At 40.1% G+C, this 19,042-nt stretch overlaps 1 protein-coding gene across 1 annotated transcript in view; it reads left to right on the forward strand.

The window, feature by feature from the left end:
- Window positions 1-19,042, forward strand: part of POT1 (protection of telomeres 1) — a 71,231-nt gene that overhangs the window by 28,654 nt on the left and 23,535 nt on the right. The window contains exons 6-7 of the mRNA XM_075208926.1: window positions 12,987-13,156; window positions 15,231-15,319. Coding sequence (XP_075065027.1) covers window positions 12,987-13,156; window positions 15,231-15,319 — 259 coding nt within the window. The remainder of the gene's footprint in view (window positions 1-12,986; window positions 13,157-15,230; window positions 15,320-19,042) is intronic.

Consider the following 19,042-nt stretch of genomic DNA (forward strand, 5'->3'; position numbering starts at 1 on the left):
TCCCTCCAGTCCCCCCCCACCTTTAATCCTGAAATGTCAGGGTTTGCTCTATTGGACCTAGCCAGCGATTCCATACACAGCACGAAAATAAGGAGTGAGAGTGGGCTGCCCTGTCTGGTGCCATTGCCAATCCATTCCAGGTCCGAAAGCGTCTTGTTAATCTTAATGCGAGCTGAAGGCGAGCGGTATAGGGCCAAAATTCTGTGAAGCGCCAGAGGACCTAGACCCAAATGAGCAGGCATACACCGTAAAAATGAGCAATCGATATGATCAAAAATGTCTTTTCCACATCCGTGGATAAAAGCAAGGCTCGAGGACAAAGCCGCGTGAATCAAGTCGATGACCTTAGTCGTATTGTCCCTGAGCTCACGACCGGGAACAAATCCAACCTGGTCAGTATGAATCAGAACCGGCAGAAGAATCTTCAATCGATTGGCAGTAAGTTTTGCATAAAGCTTAATATCGACATTAAGTAAGGAAATCGGGGGGTAGCTTGAGCACTGGGATGGGTCTTTGCCATCTTTGGGTATCACAGTAATATGAGCCTCTAAAGATTGTGAGGAAAACGGGACATCTTCCGAGCCCCATTGAAGGCTGACACCAGCAGGGGGATTAGTTGCTTCATGTGTAAAAGGTTTCTCCGGTAGTGGAATATCTGTGTCCGAAAGAGTGGGGAACCCGACCTCCTGAAGATAGGCAGATGTCTGAGGGAACTTGTCTTAAAAGTCAGTCCAAGGAGCTTTCTCTGAAATGTTATAGAGGCCTGAATAGTAGGAGTGGAATGAGTACGCTATTTCTGACGTAACCTGAAAACCCAAACCTCTGTCATTTTTAATCCCCGCAATGTAAGATTTGGCTCTTTGTGATCTAATGGCCTTCGCTAGCATCGAACCGTGCTTATTGCCCCATTGAAAATATTGGTTACGGCATTTGCGATAGTCTTAATTTTATTCTATCATATAAGATTTTGTTTAGGACTGACTTAGCTTCCGTCAATTCCAAGAGTCCAGCTCTATAATTTTTTGGAGAAACTGAGTTTTAAGGGCTTCCCTTTCTTTTTTCATATAGGAGCCCAATTAAATTAGTTTCCCCACAAAGAACAAATTTATGATCCTTCCAGATTGTCACCACTGAGACCTCCAAGGTGGAGTTAAATTCTTCGTAATCGTCTAGGGATCTGCAATATGGATCTTGTAGGAGGGGTTCATTAAGTTTCCATGAGCAGCTTTTTAAACTAGATTGGGCCAGGTGCAGAGTAAGGAATATGGAAGCATGATCAGTTCAGATCGCCTGGCCTATGGATGTGGAGTAAGCTAAATGAAGGTGCCTGTGTGAAAGAAGGAAATAGTCGATGCGTGAGTAGACTCTGTGGGTGGGAAAAGAATGTGTAGTTCCTAACTGTAGGGTGTTGTCTCCACGTGTCGACCAGCTTAGAACTGTGCAAGGTGTGCCTTACCTTCGCATGTAGAGCTCTGCACAATCTAGAGGCTCCGCTAGAAGAATCTCATTCTGGGTGTAGAGCCCAATTGAGATCACCCCCACCTCCAGAACTCCTTCCACCATGTCCCCAACCTTCTCCAGGACTGAAGCCAGAAAAGCTGGCTGCCCCTGGTTTGAAGAATAGAGGTTAACAAAGTTATAGATGGTATCATATATCTACATTTAACTAAGAGGGCTCTACCTTCAATCAGTCTAGTTTTCTGTAATATGGTGAGAGGGTGTCTATTCGAGAATAGAATAGCCACGCCAAGAGTTTTACCAGCGCTATTGTTGTTAGGGCAGGTAGTAGAATAGTGGCGATTTCGGAAGACCGGGGAAGAACCAACGTTAAAGTGTGTCTCCTGAACGAAAACCACATCAGCGCCTTCTCCATGAAATTCACGCAGAGCATGTAAACATTTCTCCGGGAGGTTCAAGCCCTTGGCATCCACCTAGACAACTTTAATGGTGCTAGTCATATGATTGGGTAAGAAATGTGTGCACCATTATACAGAACACGATAACTATTTCTTAACCAGGGAGGCTTCGGGGGTGATGGGGGTGGGTAGAGCAGGTAAAAGAAAAGAAAGGAGAGATGTAGAGGAAAGACAGAGAGAAAGAACAGCAATCTTACATACAATGTAAAAAGAACATAATATTCACCGCTCCAGACAGAGGGGAGGGGAGAGGACCCCTCTCCTCTTCTGGAAAAGAGTAGAAAAACACACTGCGGTGGGGGTTGCCGGGGGAGAGCGACCAAGGCAACCACTGACACAAAAATATTAAAGAAGTAACTAGAAGATTAGCCTGCAAATCAATCTTGGCTGAGTATAACAAAAACAGGTAAGATAATGAGAACACAACGGAGCAATCGCCCCCAACAGTGGCTCCTAAAAACGAAATATGAATTAAGGTGGGTATTAGCGGAACTTTTGGATGGACCCAAAGTTGACTAATGTAGTCCACCTGTGGAGGGGAGGGCAAGGACTTTGTCTAATACGAGCAACCATTGGAAGACCTTAGTTGGATAAATAGTCATTCAGGGACATCAAAGACAATCGATTCAACACAGTTCAATGACTTTGGGTCTGGTAGAAACGGTCTTATGGATGAACCAGAGAGCCTGTAGAGAGAAGAACAAAAGGGCAACAAACCACAACAACATAATATAATGACAGTATTAATAAGAGAGCCTTGAGAGCCAGACCCAGGCGAGGGTCCGGAAAACTTGGTGACCCAGGTTGAAGAAAAGCCAAGTGCTTTATTCAGGTGTCTGGGTCTCTAGGAGGAGTCTGTCTACGCTTGGATGCAGGTCTCTGATTGACGGCTTTCTGTCACCTCTCCGTTGGCGGGCGGTGAATTCTAGCAAAAATGCCATTCCGGAAGCTGGATGGTTTGGATTTCCAGGGCTGAGCAGAAGAGGGCCATATCTGAGAGAACTCGTACCGATTCGGTTTGGCCATTTAAGGTAGCCTGAAAGCCGAAAGGAAAGATCCATCTATATTTAATGCTTATTGCGGAGGGTATCGGTTAAAGGCTTAAGTATATGTCTAAGTTTGGAGAGTATGCCAAGAGAGGTCCTGAAAGATTTGAATTTTATGTCCATTATAATCAATTCCATCAAGAATTCTTACCTTTTGAATAATTGCCTCTTTCTGGGTGTAATAATGGAGGTGACAATGGAGGTGACAGACAACATCTCTTGGTTGATCTAATTGAGCTCCCCATGGTTTCAGGGCCCTGTGTGCTCTGTCAAAAGGGATGAGTGTGGATTGGTCCTGAGCTAGAATTTCGTTAAAGATTTTAGTCAGGAATGGGACCAGTTTCGGGAGTGAGATGTTTTCCGGGATGCCCCGGATCCGTAAATTATTTCTGCGACCCCTGTTGTCAAGATCGTCCACTCTAGTCTGGAGTAAATGGAGCTCCTGAGCTTGTCTCTCCAGCGCTTCCTGAACTTGTCTCTCCAGCGCTTCCTGAAATCTATCCTGATGATCTTCTGATTCCTCCTGTGTGCCTCCACAATGGTAATCCTCGAGGCGAGTTGTGAAAAGTCCGCTTGGAGATGGGCAACTTCCTTACGAATCACTTCATGAAGTCTAGACTCAGTGATTTGAATTTATTTTTTTTCTCGTTGGGAGTTCGTCCTTTGTGGGAAGCAACTTAGTAAGTTGCAGAATGGTACTCGGATCTTGGCCAAATTGAGGTTGAGTTTGAGGTCGCCATTTCAGTCTGAGAGGAGATGTCGGAGGCTGTGGAGTGAGGGTAAGAGGCCACTGGTGAGTTGACTGTGGCAGCGGAAGGTGGGGGACACCTGAGAAACTGTCTGAGATCAGAACGTTGGGGTGTATCAACCGTTTTTGTGGAACCCCGCTTGACAGTACTTTTCCTGTCCTTGGCCACGAGGAGGCTCAGCACCATAGGTAAGTTGAAGCGATCAGCCGTAGGTTACATGCATGGAGTGAAGGATGTAGTTACCTTTAGTCACGCTCCCCACAAAGTTACCTAGAAGGCCATGCTGCTGGAGCACAGACCGGGTCTACAGTTACATGGTTCGGAGTAATAATTGTAGGATCTGCTGGGCCAACGTATTATATGATGAAAATCTCGTCAAGCTTCGAGATCCATTCGCTTGTAATGGATTATAGTGAGACTGGACAGGTTTATGAACTGAACAGGAGTGTTGTTTGCACTGTTCCTTATTTTCCACAAGGTGACAGCAGCTCACCAAAAAAAAATGTGATAGGTAGCTGGGCCAGAGGTGGTCACATAAAAAGCGATTTAGGCAGACACTGACCTGTTCAAAAGGCAGAACACCAGCTACTTGCAGGGATCCTCCAGATCAGACACCACCTTTCGCAGAGCAGCAGGACAAATGTGGGCATCTTGACTGGTGATAGCCACGGAGCACCTCACCAGCTGCCTACACATACATAATCTTCAGTGATGTGGAATTTGCTTGGCCAGGTGGTCTTCAGACTGGGAGACGATCAACAGCACTTCAGAGGTATTCGTGGGGCACCGGAAGTGCGGAGAGCCGTGACTTCCGGTCTGAGCTGCAGGAAGAATCACCCAGAAGGAAAGAGAGCCTCGGCCAAACAGCGGAAGGTGGAACCCTGGGTCTCCAAATGCAGGGTATGTTTCGAGGGAGAGAGGTCCCTGGTCCAGTGGGAGATAAACGATCCGCCCACCCTGGGGTGCTTATGTTGTAGCTCTGCACATGGTGGTGTTTAGGAAGCTAGGCCGCAGTCCTGGAGCCCGAGTAGATAGCAGTGCCCAGGTGAAATTAGGCTCTATTCTCGGGCCAGACCTCGGGGAATCCGATGCGGTCTAATAACTTTTTAATGAGGCTCTCAGGAAGCCGCCCCAGGAAGATATTGCTGGTCTATAAGCAGGAGCCCAGTCTGCATGCGTCCGGCACAGATGACAGTCAGGCCACACCCCCATAAGAGGAGCTTTTATACTTGACTAGATATCTATAATGTAGAGTTCTTGTGCAGTAATTATCTGTGTGGGTTTTTTGGATTCAAATACAAGGTTAGGGCCAGTGATGTTACAGCAACTCAAATTGCCTGCAGTAAATCAAATCTGTTTAAGATCCTATCAGGATAATGACTCAAAATGTGGGTGGAGCTTCAGTTGTCTGTACTTGATCAATAAAGTAATATTTTAGTTTTTAACAGAGCTGCAGTGGAAAGTGAGGTTAACACTGAACAATATGTTTGCTCCCTGTGGTTCATATCTGAAAATCTCAATTTTGGATAATAATAATTGTTAGGAATAAGGCCTAAATCATAACTGCAGTGTAAATCGGGTATATCAATTGAATCCATTGATAAGTTGAGCTACCACAGTGTAAAATCAGAAAGTCTGTTGTCTGTGTATTTGATGGCTCTGTACATCCCAGTGTTAGAAGATAGCAGTGTCACCTCTAGGAGCTTCAAAGGCCCCTTGCTATGAGCTATATCCTGACACAAGTTAGTTTTTGTACACCTGAATATACTTTGTGGGGCCGGTCACAGCTTGACATCCTTGCAGCCAAAGGCAGCATTTGAAGGCCTATACTGGTATATAGAAATATGAGCTTCAATGGAAAATGTCTTCATAGTTCTTATTTTACGAAATCTGGGTGCCACTCCATACTGAGGAGCAGATATCACACCAGGGTTGTGAATGACAGGTACTGGCGGTATTTCGGAACAGCTATAATCACATATCTTTGGGAAAGGTATGTCACATTATCATGATTTCATCAAGTTTGTTATTTAAATTTGCGGGAGATTATGTCTGGTTTATTGAAGGGGCAGGGTCTCTGGGATTTATCTGTGAAGAATTACCCAAAGGTCAAAACTTTGGGAATATTTGTGAGCAAACTATAATGACACCCAGGGACCATCCCTGCCCCCCTGTTGGCATTAACACTGCCCCTGTGAAGACTGTCCCATTTCATTTTGCTTAAAAAACCTGTGTTGGGAAGGGGCAAATTGTCAGTCTTCCTAGCCAATTTCCCATGGCACAGATTATACAACTCATGTAAGTTATACTGAATGTAACCCCTTTTATTTTAAACTGCTTTGCTTGTGTATCTTATGTCAATTGTTATTAAATTATTATTTATTTTTTTATATTTGAATGCCCTGTACCTTTGTATATTAAATCTATAAATTTAATAAGTGGCATCCTTGATACTCTAACGAATCCATAAGCCTGTTAAGAAGAATATAGCTCGACCAAGTTAACCCTTTGAATGCCGGTGTGTGATTTTTTTTGATACATTTAACTAACAAGCCTAGTGTGCGCTTGCAGTTACATTTGTGTAACAGTTTGGAGGTGTGAAGAGTTAACCCTTTGTTTGCTGGTGTGGGCTTTGCTAGCCAGAAGCCTTGTCTGCCAGTGTGGGACAGAATATTGGGGTCCTATTGCCCGTATTCAGTAGGTGGTGGCAAACCTGAAGATTGTTGGGGTGTGAGAGCGCTGTGTGGGACGATTCAGTAGGTCTATAACCTGTGTGATGGGTAGAGATAGACTGCGGGCTGGAATCGCGTGTACCTCATACAGCAAACACCCGAAAGTCACGGCAGCTGAAGCGTGTTCGTGACATGGCGTTTGGTTGAAAATCTTGTTTCACAGCATGAAATTGTATTAATGGGGGTGCGGGAAAGAAGGTGCTTTTCTGGGTTTTATCAAGTCACTATATTTCCTTAGCGTATCCCATCATGAGAATCAACATTTTGTATGACTGCAGTCACAGACGTTTTGTCAACAACACTTGAATACATTTGTGTTTTGGCAGTCAAGGTGTCATTCATTTGTATAAGGTCTTGAGCTTCTGCACTATCCCAGGAATGTAGAAGACTGAGGAACTTCATTTTTATAAGCAACTTTTTAAAATGTCATGGAATAAGAACAACTGTACGTTTTGACAGCTTACGTTAACCCCTTCACTGCTAAATTTATTGTGACAATTTTGGAGTCCTCACATTTTGCATTTTCAATATCTGTACAATACCCACGCAAATCATATTTTACTTTTTTTCGAGAAGACTTTGCATTATCCGAAAATACCATAATTTTTGTAACCCAAGAGTAGAATGCACAGTAGTTTCCATAAAATAGCTGCCATATAAATCAGCCCCCAAAGAGTGATTTTGCAAAGGGGACAGTGAGTTGTAGAAGATCCTCCTGGAAAAATGACAATGATGAAAAGCTTCAGTTTCTTGTTTCTGTTTAAAAAAAAAAGTGAGCATTTGTTCAAATTAATTTGTTCTGTTATTGCCATGCTTTAAAGGTGATAACAGAAAAGATAAATATGCTTCTCCATGCAATTGTGAAACTTACTGCTGAAAGGGTTATCGTCGTTGTCTGTAACCCATTTCGGAGCAAAAATGTGCCTATTGTATGTGAAAATACCAGCTTTCACTTACCAAATTAACGCACATTTTGAACTGTAAATCTTGCAATTATGTCTAGATTTAGTACACATTCAAATAATGATTGCTGGTACAAATTGTATTTTTATTTAAATTATATTTACTGCTTGCAGTAAATTAGAAATATCAAAGAATGGCAACAGTAGAAAATTATAAATAATTATAAATTAAACAGTCAAACTCTCCAAATCTACAAATTACAAGTAAACGATAATAATAATAACGCACAAGGTAATGTTTTCTATAGCACATAAAACGGCTACAGGCTACAAAAGTGTATAAAAGAATTTAAACAAACCTTTTTTCATGTACAAAAGTGCAAAGAATTGTTGTAAATTGAAGAATCATTTTACATCAAACTCCTTTTCTTGCTTTAGAAGTGGCAAACTTTTCTATTATATCCTCAAACTTCCAAGTTCTGCAAGAAGTCACTTTCAATGAATAACAGGGCAAGAGCTGTGAGCTTTTCTTGATGTAAAGTTGACCGCAAGTAGTTTTTACCCTCTTTAAAGCAGAAAAAGATCGTTCTCCACTACAGTTAGTGACTGCCATACTTAAAAAGAGGCGCAGTACTATTTCTACGTTTGAAACATTGATTTTACATTACAGTTTTTTTAGCAATGTCAAGAGTCTTGAGGCTTCTGAGCTATGTTTACTACTTTCTTGATGGTCGCTTTTATGACCTTTCATAAAGAGGCTAAATGGACACACTCCTCAGGAAGTACATTGTCCAAATCCGATTTGTATATTTGTAAGAGTTGGTTTGCTTTCTCTCGAATTTCGTCATTTTGCATATCACTTAAGTGCCATAAAAATCCAAACAGATTAAGTACCTCTGTATAAATTTCTCTCCTTTTCTCCAAATTAACCTTAAGTGCATCTATTTGCGACATAATATTTCTCTACAATGAACGACTGCCTTCCATCAAATTCTGTGTTCCCACCAATACTTTCGTCAAATGGAACTTTCAGCTTCTTTTTCCTTCTCACATCTTTGTTGTACACATTTGACTCCCATATTTGTATTGCCTCTATTTCAAAACCTCTTAAACTCCTCTTCATCACGAAGCATGATCAAAAAGGCGTCTAATGAATTATACAACCCAACAACTCTTGCCAAATCTGTACTTCTGTCCTTGAATTTTTTCACTTACATCTTGAAACTTCCCCAAGACACTGTTCCAAAAACAGATCTTTATTGCCATTTCAAGGCTTTTAACTTTCTCCACCATTAGGTTAGCTTCATTTCGGACATCCTTTACTTGCCCTTCATCATTGCCTATCTCTTTTAATGCGGCAACGACTTCATGGTAGGATTTATGCAGAGTTTTACTTGCATCAGCACGGGCACTCCAACGTGTTTTGGACAGTGTTTTCAAAACAATCGAATCTTCTTTGAATTTGGCTAACAAAATCTCCCATCTGTCGAGTTGAGGATGAAAAAAAAATTGTAGAGCTGTTGTTGTAGTGCAAAGAAGGCAACTGACTCATTACTGCTTTCTGCAGCTGCGGAGCCCACAAGTTTAAAGAATGTCCAGCACAAGGAATATAATTTGCTAAAGGATTCAGCTGTTTTATTCTAGATTGCAGTCCCTTATGTGGTCCCGATATGTTATTGGCATTATCATAACTTTGGGCCCCGACAATCACTCAAAATTAAGGTGTAGTGATTCTATTGTAGACAGAACTGCTTTTTCCATTTCCTCACCTTTGTGAGCCACAATTGTGTATGAATGTAATGAAACGTTCAACTGGGGTGCCATCTGGCAAAACATATCGAACAACAAATGTTAGTTGGCCAGTGTGCGATACATCCGGTGTTGAATCAACGATTATGGAATAATATTTGGCCTGTTGTATCTCTGCAACGATATTGGTTTTAACTTGCTCCGATAGTTGCAGAATAAACTCATCAACAATTGTGGAAGATAAGTAAAAAGGTACACCTCTTCCCTTATTCACAATCTGGCCAGATGATCAGCCATGAATGAATCAAATTTAGCTATCAATTCAAGACAACCCAGAAAATTTCCATTCTTTGAAGAACCAATAATCTCATTCTCTCCATGAAAAAGGTAGTCCTCTGGAGGCTAAGAATTGAACTGTTTCAACAACACGTAGAAGTACATTGCGCCAATAGCTTACTTTCTTCGTTGTATTGTTTAACTGGATGTCCACTCTTTCGGGAAAATTTACCTCTGTCAACATATTTTGCAAGGACATTCTCGGTGTTCAGAAAGATTGTCATGGTCAGATATAGCATTACTGTTTTTCCAGTCATTAAATCCACTGGTAGCTAATAAAGTTGTGCCTCCATAAAGTTTGCAAGGAGCACAGAATACATGACCAGTTGATATTGAATACACCAGCCAAGGTCGCTTAACAGTCTCGCCATTTGTTAGTTTTTTAGAAAAAGCAGCCTTAGATAAAAATCGTTTCTGATTTAAATATTTCCTTTCAGATTTGGAAAAGTCTGCCTGATCGTTCTGCTTTATTCCATTGTGAGCAATAAAATCTTGTAGTTCATCACTCACCACCCAGAATGCTGGGTCATCAGAAGGATCAGAGAGCTTTAGAGCAGTTTCTGCTTGTTGAATATTAGTTACTGGGATGGGTGTCAGTGACTCACTTGGTGCACTGGAGCTGGAACCACAATAACTAGCTGAACTAGTTGAAGGTACTGACTGTGCAACAGCATCACCACCACATTTATCACCAATACTTAAATCTTCAGCCACACCTTTCCTGCAGAACGCCGGAAAAAAAAGATTTAAGTTTGGAATCTTTTTCAATAAAGAACACTCTCGTTCATCTCTCTCCTTTGCTCTTTTTCTAACTCAGCTCCACTTGGCTTTTTAAATGGTTCACGGGAATCTTTGTCAGTCATTTTGTTGTTACTAAAATCCCTAAAAAAGGGATTAAGGGAGGCATAAATTTACCAAACTTACGTATATCAGGAGCAAAGATGTACAAGACAATCAGATATAGCTATATCCTATGCTGTAAAATGAATTATTAAACTTATTGCAATCAATAAATGATAATCCTTCAATGCTGCTGTTCACAGAAGCCTTGCATACTACTCCATAAACTATACCAAAGAAAACCACTAGAAACAACAGCGCTGTGAAAATACTCCAGATATGACTCAATACACAACTATAGATATAGCTACACATACATACATTATAATCTCTTCTCTCTCTCTCTCTCTCTCTCTCTCTCTCTCTCTCTCTCTCTCTCTCTCTCTCTCTCTCTCTCTCTCTCTCTCTCTCTCTCTCTCTCTCTCTCCTCTCTCTCTCTCTCTTCTCTATATATATATATATATATATATATATATATATATATATATATATATATATATACACACATATATACATATATATATATACACACATATATACACACACATTATACACATACACACATGCATGTGTATATATACACACACAGTTCTAAACTATTGATTAATACATTAAACACCCAGAGCCCTAAGTCATTAAGGAAAGGAAAGCCCAAAGAGATAGTAACTTTGCACCTGGCCAGAACCATGTTGCATTGGAGGTAAATTTAAAATTTGGGGACATGTTTATTATTAGGGTAGGGCATGTTCATACGATTAACTTTTAAATTTCAGTGTAAAGATAAAGCTAGCAAGTATTTGTGTGTAACATTAAAAAACAGCCAGTATTTTAACTTATTTTCAAAATAATAAACTAATATGTACCCCTTGCATTGTAACATGGTTTTCCCCATATGAAAACTTCATTTTTTTTTTAAAATTCCTTACATTAATGAATCAGGCCAACACTAGTTACAAAAAAAAAACATTAAAATGTCACTAAAGTAAAAATCCACATTCATTGTTAGACAGATTTCGCTGTTCTCTCTTACCTGATCTTGCAGTGTAGACCACCAGATGTTTACTCTTGTTTGTTCTTGAAGTATTGTTGTCAGTTGGCTTCTGGAACCTTGGGGTCCTAGATTGCAAATGTGCAAAATGCAAAATGTTAACAAACCCAGAATAATTCAAACACAACACTCCATTATGACCAAATAAAACAACCCCTTAGTACAGGCATATATAGATAATAAAATATATGAAAATTATTTATAATCATATACTAACATCTACCAACCACTGACAGTCAGTTAATTAACCCCCCCCCCAGCCCTTGGCCAATTTATAATTTTTAGGCCTCCTGCAGCTTATTCCCCCCCCCCCCCCCCGAGTCATGATCGCACCTCTGGCCCCATATAGAGAAAAATATTTATCCCCCTGCAGCTTACCCCCCCCTGCGTCATGATATGTGCCACTGCCCCACCCATAGAGAATAATAAGTAAAGCCACTGAGCCTATTATCCCACCCTCAGTTATGATCTGTGCCACTGCCCCGCCATTAATTATTTGTGCCTAAAAATATGATAATCCTGCAATGCTGCCAGTGCCAGTCCGCCCCCCCCCCCCATTGTGCGAGAAAATGCCAGGTTCTCATCCCCCATATTATAGATCAAAATGCTCTCCTGCTCCCCCCCCCCATATTATAGATCAAAATGCTCTCCTGCTCCCCCCTCATATTATAGATCAAAATGCTCTCTTGCTCCCCCCCCATATTATAGATCAAAATGCTCTCCTGCTCCCCCCCATATTATAGATCAGAATGCTCTCCTGCTCCCCCCCATATTATAGATCAAAATGCTCTCCTGCTCCCCCCCCCCATATTATAGATCAAAATGCTCTCCTGCTCCCCCCCCATATTATAGATCAAAATGCTCTCCTGCTCCCCCCCCCATATTATAGATGAAAATGCTCTCCCGCTTCCCCCCCCCCATATTATAGATCAAAATGCTCTCCTGCTCCCCCCCATATTATTGATCAAAATGCTCCCCGGGCAGCCATTGAGTCAAAGTACCTTACCTGCCTCCTGTGAAATGCTCCTCTGTTGTTCTCCGTCGTCCGGCGATGTTTGTCCTTTTCTTTCACTGCGGGCGCGGTGTGTCTGATTAGTGTGGTCTCGTGAGATGTTAACATCTCACGTGACCACACTGAACAGCACACCGCGGCCGCAGTGACGGCAGATGACAGCCCATTTCAACATACTATGGCCCGAGTATGGAGTCATAGGCGGACTCCATACACCACAGGCGGTCCCCGTTAGGAAACATTTTCGCGGCCGGGCGGGGTTTGAACGGAAAAAAATAAAAAATTAAAAATCTTTAAAAAAATAAATAAATCTTTTTATTACCCAGCGCTGCTGCGCGCCCCCCCCCCCCCCCTCCCCCCGACCCGGCGCCCCAGGCTGCAGGCTGTTGGCTGATCAGGCCATGCTTGCGTTAGGGCTCTTTGCTTTTTGGTAGATATGCCTCTTGTACTGTTAAATGTCTCAATATTAAATGATCAATTTTCAATAAAAAATTGTATGATTTCATGACTAGCCAAGAGTTTGTCAGCATGCATTATCAGTGGACACTTCAAAATGTATTGATTGAAATAGCATGTGTTGGAACAATACGACATTATAATAGTTCTATGATTTGTTATTCAATTCAAAATAATTGAAGTTTATTATTTTTATTTAGGTTGGAAGTTGCATTGCAATTCAAAATATACATGCAAAGTTACACAACAGTTTAAGTGAAAATCAAGCACAGGCTGCATTTTTGGAATTTCATCTCCATGGAGGAACTGGTTATGGACGAAGCATTACTGTACTTCCAGAAGATGATTATGATGTCCAAGAATTGAAAAAGTAAGTCTAAGATCTATTTAGTCCATATTTTCTCTACAACGCTGGTGGAAGTTTTGCATTACTTCTCAGGGCCCAATGAACCTCTCAACATTCAGATTCCTTTTATTAATATTTTAAAAATAACTATGATGGGACTCTCATTGTAAGGGATAGTTTGGAGGCCTTGTCTATTCTGTTTGTGGTCAAGCACTTTGCACACTCACGCATAAAAATTAAAATGTGTCTAAAATATGGAAGCAAGAAGTTCAATAGACAATTTAGTAATTGAACTGAACTCTAGCTGGCACGTTAATGCCATTAGATACAGATTATCGTGAATTTATAAGAGCTGGCACAAAGGGAGGCATAAGTACTTCAGCGCAGACCTGCATGTTTTTAGGAAACAAAAAAATAACCACTATAATGTGTCTATGCATATACATAATTGGTGTACTTGCGGTGAGGAAAATTGTGTTACTAAACTATAAGATTGCGTTGCATTGATTACATAAAATACACTATAGTCAACTCCTATTTCACAATCTCTAATTTTATATTTTCATGGAATTTACACTCTTTTCAGTCCTTTCTTTCTTACCTTAATTAATTTTAATGCACCAATTTCCCTGTTTTTTTTTTTTCTAATTACCTTTTTTTTTTTTTTTTTTTACTTCTTGCATCACACAAATTACCCAGCTATGTTATTTTGGTCTGTTATTTTTTTTTTTATTTGATTTTGCTGTTACTACAAGTATTCAGTGCATTAAGTAATGTTTAAATGATGCAAAAGTTCTGTGTATTTAAAAAAAGAAATTCATTCTTATAATCTATCATTATTAACAAAATAATTATTTTCATATACAGATAATTGTAATGCAAGTATCAGAAAAGTGGAACTTCAAAGTTATGTAAACCTTTAATTCATTAGCCTTCTTTTCCTCAAACATGTTTAAGTTGTAAACTTCTAAATTATTCCTGTATTTACACATGTAAAGAATCCCTACCAGAAGGCTGTTGCGGCTGATGGCTACATTTTTTTGCTTAAACTTTTTTACTGCGTCTTCACTAACTGTTCAAGGACACATTGCGTCATCTCTCTTCAGAGTGTTTACAGAAATTTCCTAGCGTCCCATAGAGGTGCGCAGAAAATTGAAAGTTCTTACCATAATAACTGGCAATATGCGCATCTGAACATCAGGGCGATGTTCAGGGCCACCTTGCACCAAATCGAATCTGCCACATACTGTTCGCTTGCACGGGTCACACTAATATCACAAACCTGATGTACACTGGTATCTATATACAGGTCACAACATCACATATCTGATTACTTTACACAGATCACTAGTGGTGGATCCAGAGGGAGGAGATCGGGGGCAATGGGCCCCCTAGCAGCACTTCACATACCTTTTTAAATTGCGGCTGAGAGAGCCGATCAGATAGAAGAAAGGGCCGTGGTTATGCTAAATGCCCCCCTGAAGAAAAACTAGGTCCCTCCTTGCAGAACACACTGATATACACTTTTCCAGCCCTGCCTTGTGACATCAAAAAGATTTAATGGAAAGGAGCACAGACCATTATTGCTCTGGCATAGCTGAGCAGGCCATGGTATATGTGGATCTTACTCCTCCCGATAGAGGTGTTCCTGGAGAGGAATCTATCACATTTAAATGTTTTCAGTATTTGAAAGATTTTTAATATACAAGCTCTGATTAATAATTACTCAATAGCTTACAAATCCCACAAATTTTATTAGTATGAATCGGCAACTCTGGCAGCCATCATTCTAGGAATGTAGGCGAACAAGGACTGATGAGAATCCGTCACTATATTCACTGCACCAGTCCATTTACATCATACAATGCCTTAAAATTCAACATACTAAAAACACAGCAGGCCACAGTTTGGAATGTTACACTTTAAGACACCTTGTGTTGTAAATGGACACATCAATGACCATAGGCATAAGTATGGATGTGACGAAGTGCTATACATGTGTAATCACCCCATAACCACACTGCTTGTACAATGTAATAAACAATTTTATTTACCATTTTTTTTGTAATAAAATCTTTTTTTTTTTTTCTTCTTGAAGGGCTCTTGACACTGCAGAGCTAAAAGAGAATCAACCTTTAGACTGTCTATCTTCATTGGAATTGACTACCTCATCAGATAATCAATTAAGTATGCATTCATGTATACATATTTATAAAGTTTTTTTTAATATATATATATATATATATATATATATATATCATAGAAACATAGCATTTGACGGCAGATAACAACCACTTGGTACATCTAGTCTACCCAATTCTTAACCTATGTTAACCTCAAACCCTATTTGATCTTTCATTCTTTGTAAGGATATCCTTATGTCTATCACAAGCATATTTAAATTGCACTACTGTATTAGCCTCTACCACCTCTGATGGGAGGCTACTTTTTTTCTCAAATTTGTTCTGAACCTACTTCCCTCCAGTTTCAGGTTATGTCCTCGTGTTCTAATACTTCTCTTCCTTTGAGTAATGTTTCCCTCCTGTACCTTGTTAAAACCCTTGATATATTTGAAAGTTTCATGTTCCCCATTTTCATTCTCTGCTTCAAACTATAGATATTAGGATCTTTCAATGTATCTTGGTACGTTTTGTGCTGTATGCCTGCCTGGCACTATTTTAGTTCCTTTGTACAATCTCTAAGGAATTTATATCCTTCTGTAGATATGGCTTCCAGAACTGCACACAGTATACTAGATGAGGCCGTACCAATGGTCTATACAGTGGCATTATTACTTTCTGCTACTGATTCCTCTCCCTATGCAACCAAGCAACCGACTTGCCTTTCTCATTGCTTTGTTACATTACTTTCCTGCCTTTAAATCACCTGAAATAGTGACTCCTAGATCCCTTTTCCTTGACCGTATATTCCATTATAGGGCCATTAATACTATATTTCGACTTTGGGTTTTTGAGACCCAAGTGCGTGATTTTCATTTTCTGACATTAAACTGTAGTTGTCACGCTCTTGACAACTCCTCTAGTCTACCTAGATCAGTGTCTCCCAAACTCGGTCCTCAGGGACCACTAACAGTGCATGTTTTCCATATCTCCTTGCTGGAGCACAGGTGTATCCATTACACAGGTGGTAATTATACCACCTGTGGATCTGTTACAGTGTGTCAGTCAGTAATGATTACACCTGTGCTCCAGCAAGGAGATATGGAAAACATGCACTGTTAGGGGTTCCTGAGGACCGAGTTTGGGAGACACTGATCATCAGTAATTTGTTTTACCCTTCCTAGTGTGTCTACCCTGTTGCATATCCTTGTGTCATTTGCAGAAATGCATACTATCCCTTCAATACCATTTGTAATTATATTACCATTTGTAATATAATTTGTAATAAAGTTATTAAAAAGCACTGGTCCAAGTACGGATCCCTGGGGTACTCCACTGGTAATTTTTCCCCCCTACGAATGCACTCCATTTACTACAGTGCTCTGTTTTCTGTCCTGCAACCAAGATGTTATCCATTAAACAATCTTAGAATCCGGTCCCAAGCTTTTGAGTTTATTTAACAGTCTGCAATGTGGGTACAGCGTTACAAGCCTTTCTAAAGTCTAGATAAGCGATATCTACACCCCTTGATCTATTACTTTAGTCACCCCATCAAAAAAGTCAATACGATTTGTTTGAAATGATCTTCCCCCAGTAAATCCATGCTGTTTGTTATCCTGAAAGTTACTGGATTTTAGATAAAACTCTCTCTTTTAAGAGTGTTTCCATCGATTTCCCTACCACTGGTGTAAGACTCACTGGTCAGTAGTCACTTGTCTCTTCCTTGCCTACATTTTTGTGCAGTGGGACTATATTTGCTCTTTTCCAGTCCTCTGAAATTACTCCTGTAGCTGGTGACTGGTTGAATAATTCTGTTAATGGTGTCTCCAACACCCCTTTAAGCTCATTTAGTATCCTTGGATATATCCCATCTGGCCCCATTGAATTATCCACTTTCAGTTTTGAGAGCACTGTTCTGGACATTCTCCTCTGTAAATGTTCTTGTATCTATCTATTTATTATGAATATACTTACAACTTAACTGTGGCTCCTTTTTTATTTCTGTAGTGAACAATGAGCAAAAATAATTATTAAGATGATCAGGTATTATCTTGTCTCCCTCAAAAAGACTCACGCTCTGTCTTTATTCATATTCATACTTTTGTATACCTAAGAATATTTTGCCCATTTACTTATTGACAGGGCCATTTTCTCTTTAGCTTGTGCCTTTGCACACCTGATTGCCTTGTTAGCCTTCTTCTGTCTAACTTTGTCTTCAGTATTCAGAGTCTGTCTTTTTTTGCTTTCACAATACTTGCTACTTCTTTTGCAAGCCACACTGGCTTCTTTTTCCTTCTGCTTTTCCTAACCCCTTTGACATGAAGGTCTGTTGCTGTTAGTATTGCACTTTTTAATTTTCCCACCTTTCCTACACTTCTTTCAAGTTCCTGCCAAACAGTCGCTTACACATTTTCCCATCTCAACAATATCAGCTTTCCTAAAATATAACACCTTTTGTTTTTGTGTGGAATACTAAACCATACTGCTTGATGGTCACTGGATCCTAGGTTCTCACCCACATTTACATCCGATATAGTATTCAGTCTAATTTTGCATCTTTGTGAATGGGACTTCTCACCATTTGTTTGAGGGATGCTCCCTGCAGGGGATTTAGAATGACCCTATGTGTGTAGATTAAAGTCTCCTATGATTATTACCCCTCCTTTTTAATGCTATTTTAGTGTTGTCCTGCAATAGGTTCCTGTCCAGTTCCTCTAATTAATACTTTCACAAAAATGTAAAAAAAATACACTTTTTATATATTTGTGTAAAAGACCCAATGTAAAGAATTGCATGCAACCAAAAACATACATAATATAATATTGTAAATTTGGTATTGTGTGGGATGGATCTTGTTGGCAATGTGACATTAGATTGATTGGTATTTGTCTAAAGAAAACAAGTTGTAACTAAACACTAAGAATAAGCAATAAAAAGTGAGTGTTGCAGCTTCCCGATTGTCAATCACTGTTTTTAAAAATGTTTAAAACATTTTAATAAAACTATTTACTATACTATATAATGACAGAGTTTAACTGGTATGGCCTACAATCTTGTGAAAGTATTAATAAATTAAAAATCGTCTCATCCTTTAAATGATAGTAAGACTTGTTGGAAACCTTTGTTAAAATGCTGATGGCTTCTGACAGGGGGTGTGCTTTACCCCTTAAAACTGCATGCTACAATTGCAGTAGTTCCTAATTCCCAAACCACTGATTGCTTAAGGTGAATGAGGGGTTGGGCACTTCTGTGCGCCCTGCAGTATCATCAGTACTCCCATTATAGACGGCACAGTGTTGCAATGGCAGAGCTTCTTGGAGGGTGCTTTCATGAATTGAAGCACAGTATGTTCCAATTTAGTAGAAAGCTGATGGCCTAATACAGCATTTCAAGATGGAGGCAACCAAGAACAACATCCGAGAGGCCTGTAGAAGCACAATATTCTAGAGGGTGTCCTGTGGAAGGTGTAGGACTATTTGACATGGACAGTCCATTAGCATGAATGCTAGCATAAAGACAGCTTCTGTGCAGTCCACATGTCTTCACTGCTACATGATCTTGTGTCCGATACTCATCTTAACTTTGGAGGATGGTATGGTAGTCTAGAGACCACATTTTTTAAATTACCTGCAAAACTATGGGGCCTCCAGTACACCGACCCAGGTAGCATTCCCCTTCCCTGCTGATTGGACTCTTTAGGAATGTTTAGCAAGTTGTTGATGGACCCTTCCTCAAATGAGTAATACAGCTTGCCATTAATATCTTGGATACACAGAGGATGCAGCCTAAG

This window comes from Mixophyes fleayi, chromosome 4 (genome assembly GCF_038048845.1).
Source record: "Mixophyes fleayi isolate aMixFle1 chromosome 4, aMixFle1.hap1, whole genome shotgun sequence".
NCBI classification, from domain to species: Eukaryota; Metazoa; Chordata; class Amphibia; order Anura; family Limnodynastidae; genus Mixophyes; species Mixophyes fleayi.